The sequence below is a fragment of the Hemicordylus capensis genome, chromosome 6 (genome assembly GCF_027244095.1).
Source record: "Hemicordylus capensis ecotype Gifberg chromosome 6, rHemCap1.1.pri, whole genome shotgun sequence".
In the NCBI taxonomy this organism is placed as follows: Eukaryota; Metazoa; Chordata; class Lepidosauria; order Squamata; family Cordylidae; genus Hemicordylus; species Hemicordylus capensis.
Window position 1 is genome coordinate 129,075,373 of NC_069662.1, and position 18,309 is coordinate 129,093,681.

The following is an 18,309-nucleotide window of genomic DNA, read 5'->3' on the forward strand; positions in this document are numbered from 1 at the left end:
GCTTGCTTGCTTGCTTGCTTGCTTGCTTGCTTGCTTGCTTGCTTGCTTGCCCTGGACATAAATTGGGCTAGGTTCCAATATGGAGGGAAATACCTGAATCACATGTGAGGTGCTGTCTGAAATATCGCACGGACTTGGGGGTCAATCTGGCTGATATGGGAACGTACACCCAGCCTCCCAAAGAAAAGTCACAGTAAAGTCGCCGTCTGAAAAAGCTCCAGGGTTTTTTGAGCACGCGGATTGGGTTGATTCGGAGGAACACCCCCTCACACAATTAAAGGATGTCCTGACAGTGCCTCAGGATATCCTTCAGTGCAGGAACGGCCAGTGAGGGCAGCACCAGGGTTGGGGGCAATGAGAGGCACCTTCAAGGAGGAATAAGTAGGTGCTTACCAGCGTATAAGCAACATCTGCAAGCTGCCGCACTCCGCCCACAATCTCACACGGGGCAGTGGCGCTCCATCCGGAGGAGCTGCAGAGTAGCCCTGATCTCTGCATGTGTGCGGAGGCTAGGGCCATGCTGAGGCCCCTCCAGGTGCCGGGCGGAGCACCACCACCCCATGTGTGATTGTGGGAGGAGTACGGCAGCTTTCAGATGCTGCTTACTCGCTGGTAAGCACCTGCTCATTCCTCCTTAAAGGTGTCTCCTTGGCGCTGCCCTCAACGGCTGCTCCTGCTTCAGTGATGCCATGGCAAGCATGCACCGGACGCAGCTCCTTTATGCTCAAATCTTGGGGCTTGGGTTCATCTGAACTGGCTCAGAGACAGGAGGCGTCTGCCTAAGGGAAGACACTCCAGATCTGTGAGACTGTCAGCAGGAAGGCCCTGTCTTTGGTACCCATCAGCTGGGTCTCTTTTAAATTGGTGTGTGTGTGTGTGTGTGTGTGTGTGTGTGTGTGTGTGAGAGAGAGAGAGAGAGAGAGAGAGAGAGAGAGAGAGAGAGCAGGACTTTTGTAGAGGATCCCAAAGCTCAGGTAAGCTCCAATAAGAAAAGGCAGTCACTGTTACCTGGTCCAAGATCACTTAGGGTTTTAAAGGCAGGACCTTGCACTTTATTGCACTCCTAATTGGTAGCTAAGGAAATTAGATTGCACTCCTAATTGGTAGCTAAGGAAATTGGAGCAAAATAACTGTAATATACTACAATTATACAGCACTTTGGCTACCTTATTTTACATTAACTGTTGTCCCAAATAATTTTTAAAGGCAGCCCCACATATAGAGAGCCGTGCAGTAATCCAGTCTGAATGTATAAACAATGCATGCAAACCTGAGGGCACATCTGCCCTCTCCAGACTGGACCACAGTTAGCGCAACAGCTGAAGTTGGTGTTGGAGTTAGTGATTATTTAGCAAAGCACCAAGGGAGCTACCCACTCCAGTTACAGAGTATAGAGTTTAGTTGTCGCAGCTATTTAAGTTGCATGCATGGAGATCACTGTAGAGTCAAAACTTAATTGATTTATTGGTGAAGTCCGTTTGGGATAGGAAAGACCTATCCTATTAGTCAGCTACATAATGAATAGGTAGGGTGGGAGAGAGATGTTTGCATCTTCTCACTAGGAGGAAAGGAAGTGGACTGACTCACTACAGGACGTACCTGAGGAGTCAAAGCAGGGGTCATAGAGCAGAGGCAAAAAGGGCCAGGTAAGGAGACCCTAACTAACTACCTTTACTCCCAATGCCCCTAGTGGTCATTAGGATTTATTGTGCTCTTGAGTCAGTGTCAACTCCTGGTAACCACAGAGCCATGTGGTTTTCTTGGTAGAATACAGGAGGGGTTTGCCATTGCCTCCTCCCGTGCAGTATGATGCCTTTCAACATCTTCCTATATCACTGCTGCCCGATAGAGGTGTTTCCCATAGTCTGGGAAACAAACCAGCAGGGATTCGAATTAACAGCCTCTTGCTCCCTAGGCAAGTTGCTTCCCCACTGCGCCATTAGGTGGCTGTGTAATTAGCACTTTAGGATAGTTGGTGCAAAAGGTTGATGCACCGGAACTTGATCTCCAACAGCTGGTACAAGATGCAATTGGCCACAGCAGTCACTTGTGCATCCAGACACAATGCTGGATCCCAGCAACACCTCCAAACTGCATTCTTTATCTTGGGAGGAGGGGAATTCTGACCCACATCCAAAACAGCTTTAACACCTCCATCCAGAGTTGTGAACCATCAACACCTCCATCTTTTCTGGAGTGAGCTTTAGTGCAGTTGCTGACATCCAAAGTACCTTTTAAGTAGGCCTGAGGTCAAAAACATTGACCCCAGCAATTCCAGTTATTGCTAGGGTGGAGTTGGAATCCTTCTCAGGTACATTCTCAGAAGGAAAATGGCACCAGTGTGGAGACACACAGCACTTCTGTCACTGTCCAAAGAGCTTTTTCAGCTTTAAAATGACCAAAAGGATCACCCAGTAAGTTCCCCACACCCTCAAATTTCTGCATCACTTCTCAGTTCTGAACAAACAGCAGCAGAAACGGGGTGGGGGATTTTGATTCAGTCCATCGTTTCCCCAGGACTAGCTCTTTTACTCAGATTGTATCCACTGGACCTGTAACTACAGTTAAGTATTTAGGATTGTCATTTTAACTGTATCTCTTTGTTTTTATGCATGCTGTTTTAGCTATTATGCTTTACACTATCTTATGTGTTATCTGTTTTCCTCTCTGCATGATGTATTAGCTATTGCTTTATGCTGTTTTGTTATGTTTTAATGTGTGTTATGACCTACGGTTACAGCAATAAACTTATTACACTAGCTCTTAGTGCATTTATCTCAGGCTGTCTGCTTCAGATGGCACGTGGAATCTCTATTAAAGCAGGGCTCTGTGCAACATCTGTGAACCTCAGAAACATACACTGCCCTTTCCCATGCCTGTGCAAGCCTTCATTTCCACAACAGGTTAAAGTAAACAGAGATCAGTCATGAGATCCAAACGCATGTATGAGATCCTGCCTACTTGCAGCCAAGATCCGCAAAATACTTCAGGCTATGTGTATAGATCTTATCTTATTTGAAAAGTAGGCTAGAATAGATTGGTGAGTTTGGATCTCTGTTTACTTTAACCTAGAGTGAAGTAGATGCTTGTGTGGGATATGTGCCAGCGTGGTGTAGTGGTTAGAGTGCTGGACTAGGACCGGGGAGATCCGAGTTCAAATCCCCATTCAGCCATGCAACTAGCTGGGTGACTCTGGGCCAGTCACTTCTCTCTCAGCCTAACCTACTTCACAGGGTTGTTGTGAAAGAGAAACTCAAGTATGTAGTACACCGCTCTGGGCTCCTTAGAGGAAGAGCGGGATATAAATGTAATAAATGAATGAATAAATAATAATGTGTGGGGCGGGGCAGGTCCATGCTCTCCCAAGGCTCAGAGACATCACACAGAGCCTGGCTTTAACCAAAATTCCATGCAACATCCGAAGCAGCCAAAAGAGAGAGTGGTTATCTTTTTCATATGTATACTCCCCCTTGTGAGAGCATATGTAACTTGTGAGGATTATGGAGCTGCGTATTCATCATTCATAAGCTGCCTGTTTCCAAGTAAAGCACCTTTTGGATTGTCCGAATTCTCCTCATACAAAAATTTAGAGGATCATTCAAACTAGATGCAATGCACCTGTGTATTTCAACACACAGCAGGTGTGTAGCAGGTTTGGTGGTGGCCCAGGGACAGGACACCACCAGATGCCTCCTCTGCCTACCCATGCTGGCCACACCCCTTACGCTGGCATCAAGCATATGCTATGGTGTGGCCACCAGCGGGCAAGGAGGATGCACAATCCTTCAGTCCTTCCTAGCCGGCTGATGCTTTGTTTGATCATGGAAGTGCATGCCATCACAGATACGGCAAATGCAAAATGCCGTTGTAACCATGAGTGGCCTAGTCAGGGATGTAAGCAACACACCAGGGCGGGACGTATAGCCCACTTCAGCACTGGGCTCAACACTTGGATGTTTTGTATTTAAATGTCCAAGCAGGGTAATTCTCTTTGCCATATCTTGACAGATCCCTAGAGCAGATGATTAGAGCATCCCTAGAGCAGATCCCTAGAGCAGATGGGCACAGACATGCATAAGAAGCAGAAGTCACTACCAGTAGATATAGTCAACATCATCTGGGATTCCCACTGCTTTGCAGGTGGAGGTGGGGAATTAGTGGCATTATGAGGAAAGGTTATTAGACACCAAAGAGACTAAACATTTGAAAAAAATGCATAGAAGAAAAACTGAGTAGTATCCATTGCCTTGTGGGTGGGAGGGGGGTGTAGTTGGCATATGGCACTGTCCAAAGACAGTCGAAATGAATATGTGTAATGAATCCTCATAGGGATTCATTTAGAAAAAAATTATTAAACACCAAAGAATCCAAACACTTGAAAAATAGTGACCACACGTTTTGATCTATAACTCCACTTCTACAAGCTAAGCTTTTTTTTTTTTTTAACTTAGCTTTTTTAAAAAAATGAAAGCTGGGAATCTGGGGAAAATAATAGGAATCTGAATCTCACATGATTTGATTCGAACCCAATTCTAGCCAATGGACCACAGGGGCGATTTGTTCTGTCTCCAAATTGCCCAAATCAGCTAGATTCAGGGACAAATTGATTTGTACCCAAATTGATTCACACATCCCTGTTGTTTTAGAAGTTCAGGTGGTCTCAGAAGAAAATATTTGATATGTTTTCAGATGCCAGGTGCTTGGAACCAATGAACAGTGGGGACTGCCGGGACTATGTAGTGAGATGGTATTATGACAAGAATGCCAGTTCTTGTGTCCGATTTTGGTATGGTGGCTGCTATGGCAACCAAAACAGATTTGAGACAGAAGAAGAATGCCAGACAACCTGTGTTCAACAATAAGCAAGTATGTTCTGCTAATAAATGGACCTCTGTTCAAGAATATTTTCCTTTTATCTAGACTTGGGCACATAAGATAATGCCATCCCTTCCATGACTTTGCAATTATGGCCACTTAATAAATGACAGTATTTCTAAATACTTTTGAAGCTCCAGTAGGATAGAAATAACATTTAGTGCTGTCTATAATGCCTTGAAAAGATGGTTCTTAAGATTCATTTCCAGTTTTGCATTAAATAGCATAATAGACTTCTATTATGAAGTGTGCGAGTTCAGTTAGAGACACAGTAAAATCAGAATTATGTTCTTCTCTTCTCTTCTAGAGAGCTCAGGCTTCCAGGACAAAAGGTGGATGTTCCTGGAATTTGCATAAGGTGACTAAAGAATAAGAATATTTGCTGTGTTAAGACGAATACTACTAGTGTACCCTGCCTAGTGCTTTTTATGATTCATTCTGCAGATTATATAGAGCCTGTTATCTCCATAGCTGATGGCTTCATCTGACAAAAAGCAGCTTTATATTTCCCTCCATGTTTTATGGTTAGTACTGGTATTGTCTACTGCCATGTTTCAGGAACTTTAGCAAGTCAGATACCAAGGAGTTTGATGCCTACTTTTAACAGCACAAGACCTTTTATTATCTGGCCATGAAGATATTTTGCAGTACAAAGCAGAACAAATAAAGCCTGAAGTTAGTTAAAAGGCAGGAAATGGGGAAATGGCCTTTACTGGGCTGCTGGCAGAAGCTCTGAACACCTCAGATGTAGGTATATTAGTAGGGTCCCCCATATTAAAGCATGCTCAAGTTTAGCAGCTAAAGATCCCATGAGCTGTCATCATTTGCTTCTCCTACTTTAATACAAGATTTTAAACAATCTCCAATAGCCCTGATTTAACTAGTGGCCCTGGATGCATATCCCTATTCACATCAAGAGCATCATCAAGCCAATTCAGTAAGGCTTAGATGAATATCTCTATGGAAATGAGGATATGCCCATCTACGATACATGCAGAAGTCTGCTTTATACACACAGATTTGTCTTGCGGGATGAGGGACATTTTTTCTTTTTTTTAAGGCTATTTGTTAAAGCTTAGTCCATACATATTTCTTCTCAGGGCTCTTGTACAAAAGAGTGAAAATAACAATATATTATAGTTTCATATCGTCAATTGTAGTGGAATTTAATGAGGAAAAGCACTGAAAGATGTACATAAATAAATATGTATATTTTCATACTATGTTTTCCTTTTAAACCATAACCCTATGCAAAAGGTACTGTACGAACTAAAACTGATGGACAATTATTAAAATTTCATATAAACAATATGTTGCTTTTTTTTACATTCTTCAAATAATGAACACAAGTGCAAACATGACAAAGCTACCTGCACAATTCAGTGAACTCCTCCAACATACACATAGATTCAGGGATGGTAGCAGCATAGGCAGTAGCTGCGTTAATATGGTTGACTGCCATAGTTGGTGAAGGAGATCAGCTATACATTTTTCTGTACTCAGGACAGTTAATTAATGCTAGAAGGCTAGTTCTTGGATGCACATTGAAGACTTATGGTTTTCACATACCAGGATTATCCAAGAAAAAATGCTTCCAAGCTAGAGAACTGCTTATGTCAAGAAGACACCCCACCTCCCATCCTGATTTGGAAGCTTAAGCCAATACAATAAACCAATTATATCTATAGAGCTCTCCAGTTCTTGGTGAGTGCAACTCCAGCACACTGAATCAAGTCAACTATTTTCATTGTCACCATGAACAAAGATGGAGGATTCCTTCACCCATTTAATGGCGATTTCAAGAGAGCACACATGTGAATGGCACATGCTCAAGTATTATATGCATTTCTAAACTATGCATTTCTAGACTACCACTTTTACCTTTATTTCCTGCTCACATGTATTTAATGGGCGAAGCAATTTCAGTCCCCTGCATCTCCAGTTAAAGGCCTGAGGTAACTGGCCTTTAACTGGTAACTGCACAAACAACTCTGCAGAGCCACTGCAGTCAGGATGGATAATCTCCTGGGGGTAGATGGACTAATGGTCTGTCAAATTATATGGAAGAAATATAGTACAGTATACACAATATTCTCACACACACACACGATCTATTCCCAGAGACATCAGAGTTCACTACACAGTAAAAGTTGCAAACAACATTTTTTATAATTGTGATATTTTATTTGTGCACGTCATTTAAATTAATTGCTAAAAACTGGTGAAAGGCACTTCAAAAGATGACATTTCAAAAAAGTTGACATTTGTCAATCACTTGAATAAAATAGTCAAGCACTATTTACTGTGAAAAACTATTTTCCGATCTTTTAAATCTTTAGTCACTATTTTAACATTGACATACTGCTCAGCAGTGAAGAGTTGTCTTTCAGCTATGTCTCCAGTAAGATTTGCAAAGTACTGTATGCTGTACACAATATACATTAAACTGAAGTTGCTTTATATGATAGTTCACAACATTTTCTGTTAGTACAAGACAAAAATAAGCTTTATACTCAGTTGTAGATGGTGTCATTTAAAATATACAAAGAGATAAAGGATGGGGCCATTTTATTCTCTGCACAGGAAATTAAGAGATCTCAAAATAGAACATAATTCTTTTAAAATGGAATCAAATATGTTAAACTTAGTTCTAACAATACAAAAATGATCTTAGCACATTAACAATGAGATAATTTGTACATTGCTTTAAATTAAATACAGAATGTTCTAACAAAAGCCGTTAAGAACCTTAATGAAAAGGTTATTTTAAAACAACTGATTAAGTCATAATCAGCAGCGGTGCAATATTTGGTCATCAAGGTTGGACTTTACATACAATACAAAAGAGATACAGCTCATTAAAAATTCAGTTGAGCATTCTCTCAGATAACTTGATACCAATCCACAAGAGCAAGCTTTGGGACATAACAAAACAATGCCTAAAAGAAATCTCATGCCTTTGGACACCAATGTGCTTTTTGGCTATTACAAATACCAGAATGTTTGATTAACCACCACCACTCTCCAGCTTGTAGAACAAATCTGGGGTTGGGCTGGAGTCTAAATTGTCTATCTCGAGGATTTGGCAACTGGATTCTTTACTGCATCTCTACAAGGAACACAACACTGTCAGATAAAAGTTTAAAGAAAAAAACAACAACAAACCACCTGAATCCCAAAGTAATGAGCCCTTTCTCAACAGATCTTGTGCTGCTTCACTTCAAAGGCACACCTGGTCAGAAGACCATGTTTAGCCGGCTAAGGTGCACTCTTCCACGCTCCATACTAGATATCCATGGCTTGCATCTATCTTCATGCATGCACACTCTCATCCCCTCACTGCCCAGAAAGAGCTGTACCTGATGATTAGCAGGCTTTCTGGAACAGCATACTATGCAGTACAATGGGCGTGGGGGGCGGGATCTGTGGAAACTGTGCATCACCCCCACTCCAACGCTATGGGCCTCTTTGGATCCAAGACCATACTTTGCAAGTCAAATAAAATGGACACTAACATATAAAACAAGGCATTTCAACCTAAAATAGTACTGTTGTTGCTATATCAATCAATATAAATGTTTGACAGAACACTCCAGTTTTGAGAGAACCTTAAATATATATTTAACAGTCATCATGATACTTGAAGGTTAAGAGGCTTAGAACAGTCACTTTCCCCCCACATCAGCCACACAATTCACTATAGCACTGGAAATTTACACCAGGTGTTTGGAGGATATTTTGAGGTAGATAAGACACATGAATGTCACTAGAGCCAAACTGGGCAAGAGAAAGGACCAGTACTAAGAAGCTGGAGAACATTCTGACCACAGTCAGCCACTAATCTTGTTAAAACTCCTTTTAAGCTTAAAATTAACCCATTAATGGGCAAAACAGCTTAACGTTTGTCTCAACAATGCATCTGTCACCAGTGCTATTTGAGAATTCTCTGTGCCTATTATTTTTGCACTTGTGGATGAGCTAAAAACTGAAAATTAGCATGTCGGCAGAGCTTCAATTCTAGAGCAACACTTTTGCATCAGTTCCAGTTTTCAGAATCTCTCCGCAGGCCAAATATATAGCATAAACATGAACTTCTAGTCCATTCTTTTCACACGAGGTAAATCCTGTTCATCTATGAATATTAAGGATTATACTGAGGATTCATTAAGAGCAACAGTGGGAACAAAAACCAACATATTTCATGCCTGGATACCAGAGAGGCAGAAGTATGTATGCAACTGTGAAGTAAACCATTTCATAAGACACTGGTAATCCTCCAATATCCTAATTCATTTTAAAAGCAAGTAGTAGTGAGTTAGGATGCTTGGCAAATATTTCTGACCAGCAACCACTGTCAAGTACATAATTTCAATTTGAACATTACTACAATGAATTAAAGAGCAGGAGGAAAAGCAAGCCTTGGTTGAACACTTTGGCAGGACTACTGTGTGAAAATGCCTGAATACCAAGATGTGACTAGGGATTTGCACGGAACCACGCCAGGTGTCATACCAAGTTAATCTGATCTGGTCACATCTAGGGATCTACACGAACCTGTTCGGAGGCCCTTTTACAGGCCTCCGAACAGGTACGAGAACCGGGCGGTGCGAAGGTGGGGGGTGTCACACTTTAAGGGCGGGGGAAGGTGCACTTACCCATCCCTCCGCTTTCCCCCTGCGAGTGCCCGGTATTTCTCAAGTCCTACGGGACGGCAGCCAGAAGTAGCTGAGCATGTGCGCCTGGCAGTCGCAAGCACATGCACATCGGGCGGTCACTTGCGGCATGCGCACACTCGCGCCCACTGAGTGCACACGTGCCAGCTACTTCTGGCCGAAGAGCAAACAGGGTGGCAGGGAAGTATGCTGCCGTCCCATAGGACTTGAGAAATACCAGGCTCCAGCAGGGGAAAAGCGGAGGGAGGGGTAAGTGCACCCTCCCCAACCCTTAAAGTGAGACACCCCCCCCCATCTTTGAACTTCAAACCGCCCGGTTCTCGAACCTGTTCGGAGGCCTGTAAAAGGGCCTCCGAACAGGTTCGTGCACATCTCTAGCTGTGACCAGGTCAGATTAACTTGGTATACAATATGTGGAGGATGAAGGCATAAATCACAACAAGAAAAATTACACTAAAATTCATATAGTTTAGCACAAAGTACAGAGCTCCTTCATTTGTTGGAAGAGGCTCCTTTCAACATGGTGTAACACAAGAGCAAAACAAAGAAATTATGTTTTGAAGAAAAGGAGGCGACTAAACACAAAACAGGCACACTGTTCAAGGTGAACTACGTTATTGCAACCATCTAGCCTAAAACGGAAACACTCAAAATGCTAGTCAAGCAACACAGCCTCACATTTCAATTTAAACAGTACCTATCTGGTGCCAGTCCAGTTCTATAAGCAAAAAGAAGAAGAAGTGTTAAAATACAGAAAGTCAACAGCAATAAACCAGCAGGAATACAGTGCTATGAATCTCTTGCTACTTCTGTAGTAATTAGTTTTCCAGAAGCAGCATGAGAAGGGAATTTACCTACACAGATGTGTGTAATTTGTTCAGCTAGTGAGATTGTACCCATTTCAGTAATAAAATAATAATAGTAACAATACTAAGCATTCAAAGTTGCCACCCATCCTTCTGCTATAATTCAAATACTATTAGATTTCTTTGCAGCAAGCAATTGAGCTGTGTGCTAGCAGAATGACAGGTGAAACTGAAGCTCAATGCAATTTAAATAATGCAGATGAAAATTTGAGCCTCTGCATCTAATCAGGAGGCTTATTTCTTGAAGGCTGACACTGTAGAATAAAGCTGCTTCTTAAAAACACGTTCACATTTAAATCTCTTTAGCAAGGAGTCTAATCATTATCCAAGGTAATGTGCCTAATTAATTTAGTGCTCAAGAAAGTACAGCAAAGTACTGTCTCGTGACAAAGATTAAAATACTGCATATTCATGCCTGAATCTGGACAATAGCCATCTTCTTCAATATAAAATTTGTGAGTATACATTAATGTACCAAAATAAGAGCAATTTCATTGCAGTTAACACAGCTTTAAAGACTTGGCCTTGCAGTCTCATGGCATGTGAAACATCCTCCCTATGATTCAGCAAGACCTTGCAGTCTGAAGCCACTTGAACAAAATAATTCTAAAAATCCTTTTTAGCAAATCCATCTAGCCATCTGTGAGCTAACTGTGTCAGTTCGGCATTCAATAAGGCTTCTTCAGTGCACTATAAACCATTTTATTTAGAGGCCTTCAAGGGACTTTCCATTTCACCGTTAGATTTTGCAACACTCTTTGCTGCATCACTTAAGTTTTGCTTTTTAGGAGATTCGGGATGGTACCTGAACTGGTAACCATAGGGACGAAGATGATAAATCAAATATTCCAGCTGATACATAGTGACAGCATCAACATAGTGGAAAGAAACTGCCAGGTCAGAGCAGCATCCAGGACCCTACCATAAGAGAAAGCAAAACAGAAAAACAGATAGTCACATCAGCAAACAAGGCTCAAAATATAATATTACTCTACCTCAACATCAGAGATTTCAAAAACCATCAAGATTAAGTGAAGAATGCTCAACGTTCCCACCTAAAACATGTTTAAAATTTAATGCAATTGTTTTTAGAAACACTCTCCAAGTACAAGATGCAATACACAACTGCCATCAAAGTATAGCAGACAAGTTCTTGGGATACAAGAAACACGGTGTTCCTCACCCTCCCTCTCAGCTCCCACTGTATTCCAGGCACTCCACACAGGCTCCAGACACATTAGCTGGAATTAACTCGTGGGTTTGTACCCAGGTCACTTCCCATTCTGAAAGGAGAAAACTATAACTTAGTGGCAGATGGCATGCTTTGCATGAAGAAGGTCCCAGGTATCTTAATTTTAAAAATTAAGAAAAGCTAATCCTAAATATCAGAGCTGGGGAAAATCCTCTGATTAAAACTCTGCAGGGCAACTGCCTGTCAGAGTAGCCAGTACTGGTCTCTGAGAGGATAAGGCAGCTGTAGATGTTCACAAATGTAGGTAGAATTAAAAAGCACTTGTCTAGTGGTCAGTTCAGTCTGTGAAGCCATTTAATATTAGAATACCTTTAGCCTTTGCAAGACATCTTACCTCTACAGGAGGATAGTAGTTATAATTCCAATACCAAAAAGTTCTGGGTAGATATCCTTTGATTAAGTGATGCTCTGGAACAAATGGATGGAAAGTTTCCTTGCCACTTGTATCTCTGGAATCTCCAGCTTCTACATTAATGTTCTCCATACATTTGCCTAATGCCAGGTCTTCAACAGAAGAGCTATGAGTACATTTGTTGTTTTTAAAGCCATCCACAAATCTCTTCAGAGCTTCCTTGCTCAGTACGTAGCCTGCACCTCCACTCATGTATCCCTGTTTCACATAAGGTTTAAACCTTCTCCCAAAATAAATTGGTTTTTCAGGATTGTATTTTGAAAGAAGCCATCTCAAGTTGTCCAGGGCAACGTAAGTGTCGTCATCTGCCTTCATGAACCAATCTGCTTCATCAAGATAATGGTCATGCACATACTGGAAAGCTTTAATGGTCTTCCAGTACAGCTGGTCCCTTCCTTCTTTGGTTTCTAATCCCACAGTGGGGAAGTCTTTATTTTCCTCAGAGCTCATAAACAGCATTTTGTTGCAGCGCTGGGCCCAAGTCGCTTTGACATGTTTGGCCTTTATTTCCAGATTTTGAGGACCAGTCATCACCCAGCAAAGATTCTTACCTTTTGGTGCAGCTCTTCAGCAGTATTTTTGTTTTCATCTAAAGGGGTGGGGGGAGAGAAGAAAAGAAATTCAAGCACCACCAGCTTGAGTCTTCACACAAGTGAAACTAAGCAGACTGGATAGATAGATCTTTGATCAGATCATGGTAGCCACAAGAATTGGAAAAATTTATTTCAAATTCCTAGACACCAACACCATCAACAGCATTCAGAGCAGTTAGTTATGAATAAGCACCACTGAAATCAATGAGCCACATTAGTCATGACTAACTTAAGTCCCATTAATTTCAATGAGACCTAGTCATGACCAACTTAGGTTGGATGCAATTCCATGCTTTTAGGGGGCAGAGCAACCAGCAACCAGTTTCCAACTAACAACTTTAAAACTAAAATCCAATTAAGTTGATGACAATCCCGGCTGGCTTATATATCAGAGCAAACTATATCCCAAGTTCTACAGTTGGGCATGCTGAATATTTTAGTGTTAACAAAACAGTCAATTGAAAAACTTTATTCTAGGGAGATATCTGAAAAGTGAGCATAATACATAGGAACATAGAAAGCTGCATGTTAGTATGGAACAACTAGTATGGATTATATATCATGAACAGAAGGAATAAGATGCTCCATACAGAGCATAAGCATACCTTTATGTTGCCCAGCATCTGCATTGAAATTCATCTGTCCTCTCAGCTGATTGCTTTTATCATCATCTGAGTGATGGCCATGAGGATCATTGTACAGGATATGAGGCTGAACTTTAATATGTTCTTCCAATACTAAATTAAATATTAGGTAACACAAGAAAAATCCAATAGCTGATCCAAAAGAAAAGGTCAGAAAATTCAGCAAAGATTTAGGAAAGGCCATTCCTGAAGAGATCCTCTGCTGAGAGACAGAAAAACCATTATTCTTTGTTGTGCTTAAGCAACATGCAAGAAAAATGCAAGGAGGAAGTTGAACCAAAATGTCTGTATTTCTATGCCACTATCCTGTAGTTATAACTAATTACAAGCTTTATTTTCTAATGGCAAAACATAAATTGGGGCCATTTCATAAGAAAATCTCATCCTAAGAAAATTATAATCACCACCAGACAGTTCGACACTATATAGGCTTTAATATTAGCCACCTGATTGGAATAATGAAGCGCAAAGGGGAAAGGATTTAAAAGAAAAGCATCTACAGAAGTCTGCTGTATTTCAAATATCCTGGGTTATTTAAATATCTTGATTAATATTAATATCAATTAGCTGATGTGATGAAGCTCTAGAGGGGCTATATCCTTAGTCATGACTGAAATTGTGTCAGTCATGCAGATTTCCCGCTCTTGTTAATGCATAACAATTGCATTATTTCCCCCTTTCAAACATTTAGATGAAAACTGTACAAGTTTTCTTATGCCCTAAATAGATTGTGATCTAATTTGGCATGTTATTTGACCTAGTTATACTGGGTGGGGTACCACCTTCATCATGTTAATTTCCCCTCACTGTATCTCTTAAGTTTTTCCGTAACCAAGCAGAAATTTTAAAAACGGAAATTTTTTGACAGAAAAATAAAGTATGCCACACTACAAACTTTATAATATTTTCCTCAGATTTGGTCATTCAACTCTGCCAGATTTGAGGAAAACATGATTTGTTAACCCACATCATTTGCTCAGCTAAACCCAAATATTAATGCTGCTGTGCAGTATGTTACATGTTTGTAACTATAGGTAATCTTTCATTTTAAAGAAACAACTGGAACAATTGCAAGTGGCATACAGAATTTGTTCAGGGTTCATTATTTTTTAAATAAATAAATAAATCAACATTTTCTAAAGTCTGACATGTTTCACAGCAGAGGGAAGTGTCTGGATACCATAGGAAGCCTTTTTTTAAAAATCAGAGAAGGGAAACAGTTGCCAAATGTAGGACATAATGAAATCCTGAACCCAAACAGACTAACTTCAAAAGTACATATTATTTTGCAGAAACGTTTAAATTAGTCTAGATGACTAGGTTATAACAGAAAGCTTTTACATGAAAAACAGCTTAAATATAGCTTCATTTATTAGAGGCCTTTATACAGAAGTCCAGAGAAATCCTGCAACCTCCTTACACAATAATCTGCACAATTAGTATGCACGGTGTTCCAGTGAAGTTCCATTTGGGTCTGGGTTCAAGTCCATTTTTAGACTCACTGACTTACTTTTGGTATGTCACTGTTCTCTGCCTCAGTTCTTCACCTGTAATATGAAAAGAACTGCAGCCATTCTCACCAGCTTATTGTGAAGGGGAACAAGTGGCCATGGCGGCACCTATTGGCAGCAAGGAAGGGCCCAGTCAACCAGAGCTTATGTTTGGGGCTACCGAGGCCATTGGCAGAGGGAGGCAGGCAGGCAAGGGATGGGCCAGGGCCTGTCAGCGGCCTGAGGGGAATGAGCAGCCATGACGATGGCAGCAGCAAGGAAGGAACTGGTCAACCACTGCTGCTGCTGCTGCTCCTATGGGAAGCAGCAGGAGTGGGGCTTGGATGAGGAAGTCTCTGGAGATAGGGGGCTGCAGCTTGGCCAATAGGTACCAACAACATGACCAAGAGGGGTGAACCGGATGGAAGAGGAGGAAGAGCAGGAGTGCAACTCAGGTGAGGGTGGAGAGATCTCTAAGGTAAGGGGTGAGGGGAGCAATAAAGCATTTGTGTGCAGATGCTCTGCACGGGTTAAGCTAGTATTCTTTTATTTCACAGTTTCAGAGCTAGTTCTTGAAAGGAATCTCTCTCTTTGTCTACTGAAGCAAGGCAGCAATCAGTTTCTGCAGTAAGAGATTTTAATACACAGCCACGAGATACACGGTTATATTTGTGGCTGAGAATTATGGGAGTTGTAGTCCAACAAGCTTGAAAACTCCTGTATTAAGTTATTTCAGTCCTCCAGTCCAAGTGTCCCTTGATTCCCTGCACCCCCTTCTCTTTTTAACATCCATAGCTACCTTATCATCAGGCTGCTAAATTCTGCTTGCAGTTTATTAGGTACAGCTAAAGGCAGTTTTCACAAGTGATGCTAAGGATACTTTTTAGTCTGGAATGGGTCACATTGAATATTAAGGCAGAACATAGGAAGTGTGCTAATTTTAATGCAGTTTTTTTAAATTAATTAATGTTTACCAGGGTTGATAACATCATTTTTTGGGGGGGAAATATCAGTTTTTATTTAAATCAGATTTTTAAAATTTAAATTGGATTTTAAAAAAATTCATTAAGAAGAACCTAGGTCAAAGATATCATCACGAATATTAATCATAACTTCTAATTATATTCTATGAACATGTTAACAGCAGTATTTGGGGATGAAAGATACAGACCTGATCAATTCTATTCTGCAGGTGGTATACATGCAACACACACACACACACACACACACACAGAGTCAAGGCCTTGCCAACCTGCCACCACCACCAAGTGCAAAGACAAAGAAGGCCAATGAATGAATAGAGGACTGGGAGGTGGGAGGAGGATCGAGTAGATCTGAGCAGGGAGGAGGAATCTGGATATGAATGCAAGGGATAGGGGAGGGGAATAGAAAGTGAAAACAAAAGTGAACAGAACATATTCATGCAGTCCTAAGGAAACTTTTTGGAGTGTATCCTCCATTGTGGAAGGGAAACACCTATCATGGCAGCAGGCTGTAAAAGAGGCCCCATTTGGGAATATTTTAATGAAGTCCCTATACCTGTAAGACAGGCATGCATGTGAAATGCAAACTGTACAACAATGAAATGCAAGGCCTGGTTGTCCAAATGAAACAACGTTATGAGAAGTGTGTACCTATCTTCTAAAAATGAAACGTACATCTATCTCCGAATATGTATTAAGGTTATATTAAACAACCAGAATACACTTTTACTAGAAAATGCTGATTAAATAGAATCCTCCTAATGATTTAAATCATTAAAATTAAGTTCTTCTGTGAAGCGATTTATATCAAACCAACTCTGATGTTTCCATTTATATCCTGCTTTTCTTCCAGATATAAGCCAGAGCGGTGTATATATTTATGTTTCTCTTCACAACCAAACTATGAGGTAGATTGGGCTGCGAGTTATGTGACTAGCCCAGAGCCACCCAGTGAGTTTCATGGCTGAATGAGGATTTTAACTCAGGTCTCCCTGGTTCTAGTTCAGTACTCTAACCACTACACCATACAATTATAGGTACAGAACATTCAAAGAAACATTTAAGCTTCACTTGCAAAACTGACATGCCAGTCCTTAAACAGAACTTCCCATGTAAAATCTGCATTGCCTAGAATACACTTTTAAATTTAAATTACTCTCTAGTCTTGGGGTGTTGTTGTTGTTATTATTAATTTGATTTCTATACCGCCCTTCCAAAAATGGCTCAGGGTGGTTTACACAGAGAAATAATATATAAATAAGAGGGATCCCTGTCCCCACAGAGCTCACAATCTGAAAAGAAACATAAGACAGAAACCAGCAACAGTCACTGGAGGTACTGTGCTGGGGGTGGATAGGGCCAGTTACTCTCCCCCAGCTAAATAAAGAGAATCACCACATTAAAAGGTGCCTCTTTGCCAAGTTAGCAGGGTGTTTTCACAAGGAGACTTAAACATGTCTTTAAGGCAAACTGCAGCCTCCCACACAAACTAGCACTTTTAAACTCTATCCTGCCCACACCACCTCGCCTCTCATCTCAGGGGCCAGCCCTGACTCTAAACTCCGCTCCATTCTCACACGTGGCTTCTAGTGTTATTGCTAGCGGGTAGGCATGGCGTAGTGGTTAGAATGCTGGACTAGGACTGGGGGAGACCCGAGTTCAAATCCCCATTCAGCCATGAGACTTGCTGGGTGACTCTGGGCCAGTCACTTCTCTCTCAGCCTAACCTACTTCACAGGGTTGTTGTGAGGAGAAACTTAAGTATGGAGTACACCACTCTGGGCTCCTTGGAGGAAGAGCGGGATATAAATGTAAAAAAATAAATAAATAAAGATGACTGACAACAGAGATAGATGATGTCAAGTTGTAGTGGGACGTTTTGGCTCATGCCTTCCTCAACAACAGATGGATTTATTTGCAGAAAAACAACAAACAGCTCCAAAGGTGGCAGTTGAATGTGGGGTTAAGAGCTCCAGGGCAAGCGACAAGAAGAGAAAATGATGGACAGCCGTTGCCGATGGGTGTCAGGTGGTTTTAGGTTTCATCCTCCTCCATCTAGAGCCAGAGATGGATCTCCCCCAGCCACAGCTGCCTTCCGCACCCCCCGCCTGCCTCATATAGATAGATATAAACACACACAGACACACACGATGCGGACAAGACAGCCATTTCCCCGAGGGAGGACAGGCGCCTCCGCCACTTGTTACGCCGAGGAACGGCCCTCCCTCCCGCAGCCTGGCAGACGCCCCGAGGCTCCTCTTCGGGCCCAGCCAGCTCACTGGCTCTGCCCACTTCCTCCTCCCAGCCAACAACCTCTTACCTCCCCCGGTCTCTGCCCCGCGGATAAGGAGCGGAGACTCTCAGGCGCCCCCGCGTCACGAGAGGATGGCGGGAGCGGGGTGGGAGGGAAGCAGCAGCGGCAGCAGCAGCACCCAGAAGCGCCGTCCGATCTCCTCCGCCATCGCCTTCCACTCGAAGCGGGCGGACTGCTACGTCGCGCCCATCCTAGTCCTCAGGCCGC

General features: G+C 41.8%; 2 protein-coding genes across 2 annotated transcripts in view; one reads left to right on the forward strand and one right to left on the reverse strand.

The window, feature by feature from the left end:
• The window catches only part of COL28A1 (collagen type XXVIII alpha 1 chain), a 128,643-nt gene extending 122,459 nt beyond the window's left edge, over positions 1 to 6,184 (forward strand). Inside the window, exons 35-36 of the mRNA XM_053262460.1 lie at positions 4,690 to 4,866; positions 5,183 to 6,184. Coding sequence (XP_053118435.1) covers positions 4,690 to 4,862 — 173 coding nt within the window. The 3' untranslated portion in view covers positions 4,863 to 4,866; positions 5,183 to 6,184. The remainder of the gene's footprint in view (positions 1 to 4,689; positions 4,867 to 5,182) is intronic.
• Positions 6,185 to 7,019: 835 nt separating this feature from the next.
• Positions 7,020 to 18,102, reverse strand: C1GALT1 (core 1 synthase, glycoprotein-N-acetylgalactosamine 3-beta-galactosyltransferase 1). The gene is given in 5 exon segments (XM_053262461.1): positions 7,020 to 11,332; positions 12,001 to 12,623; positions 12,626 to 12,667; positions 13,277 to 13,514; positions 17,928 to 18,102. Coding segments are annotated over 5 exon segments (1,149 nt in total). The 5' UTR covers positions 17,958 to 18,102; the 3' UTR covers positions 7,020 to 11,116.
• Positions 18,103 to 18,309: the final 207 nt, after the last annotated feature.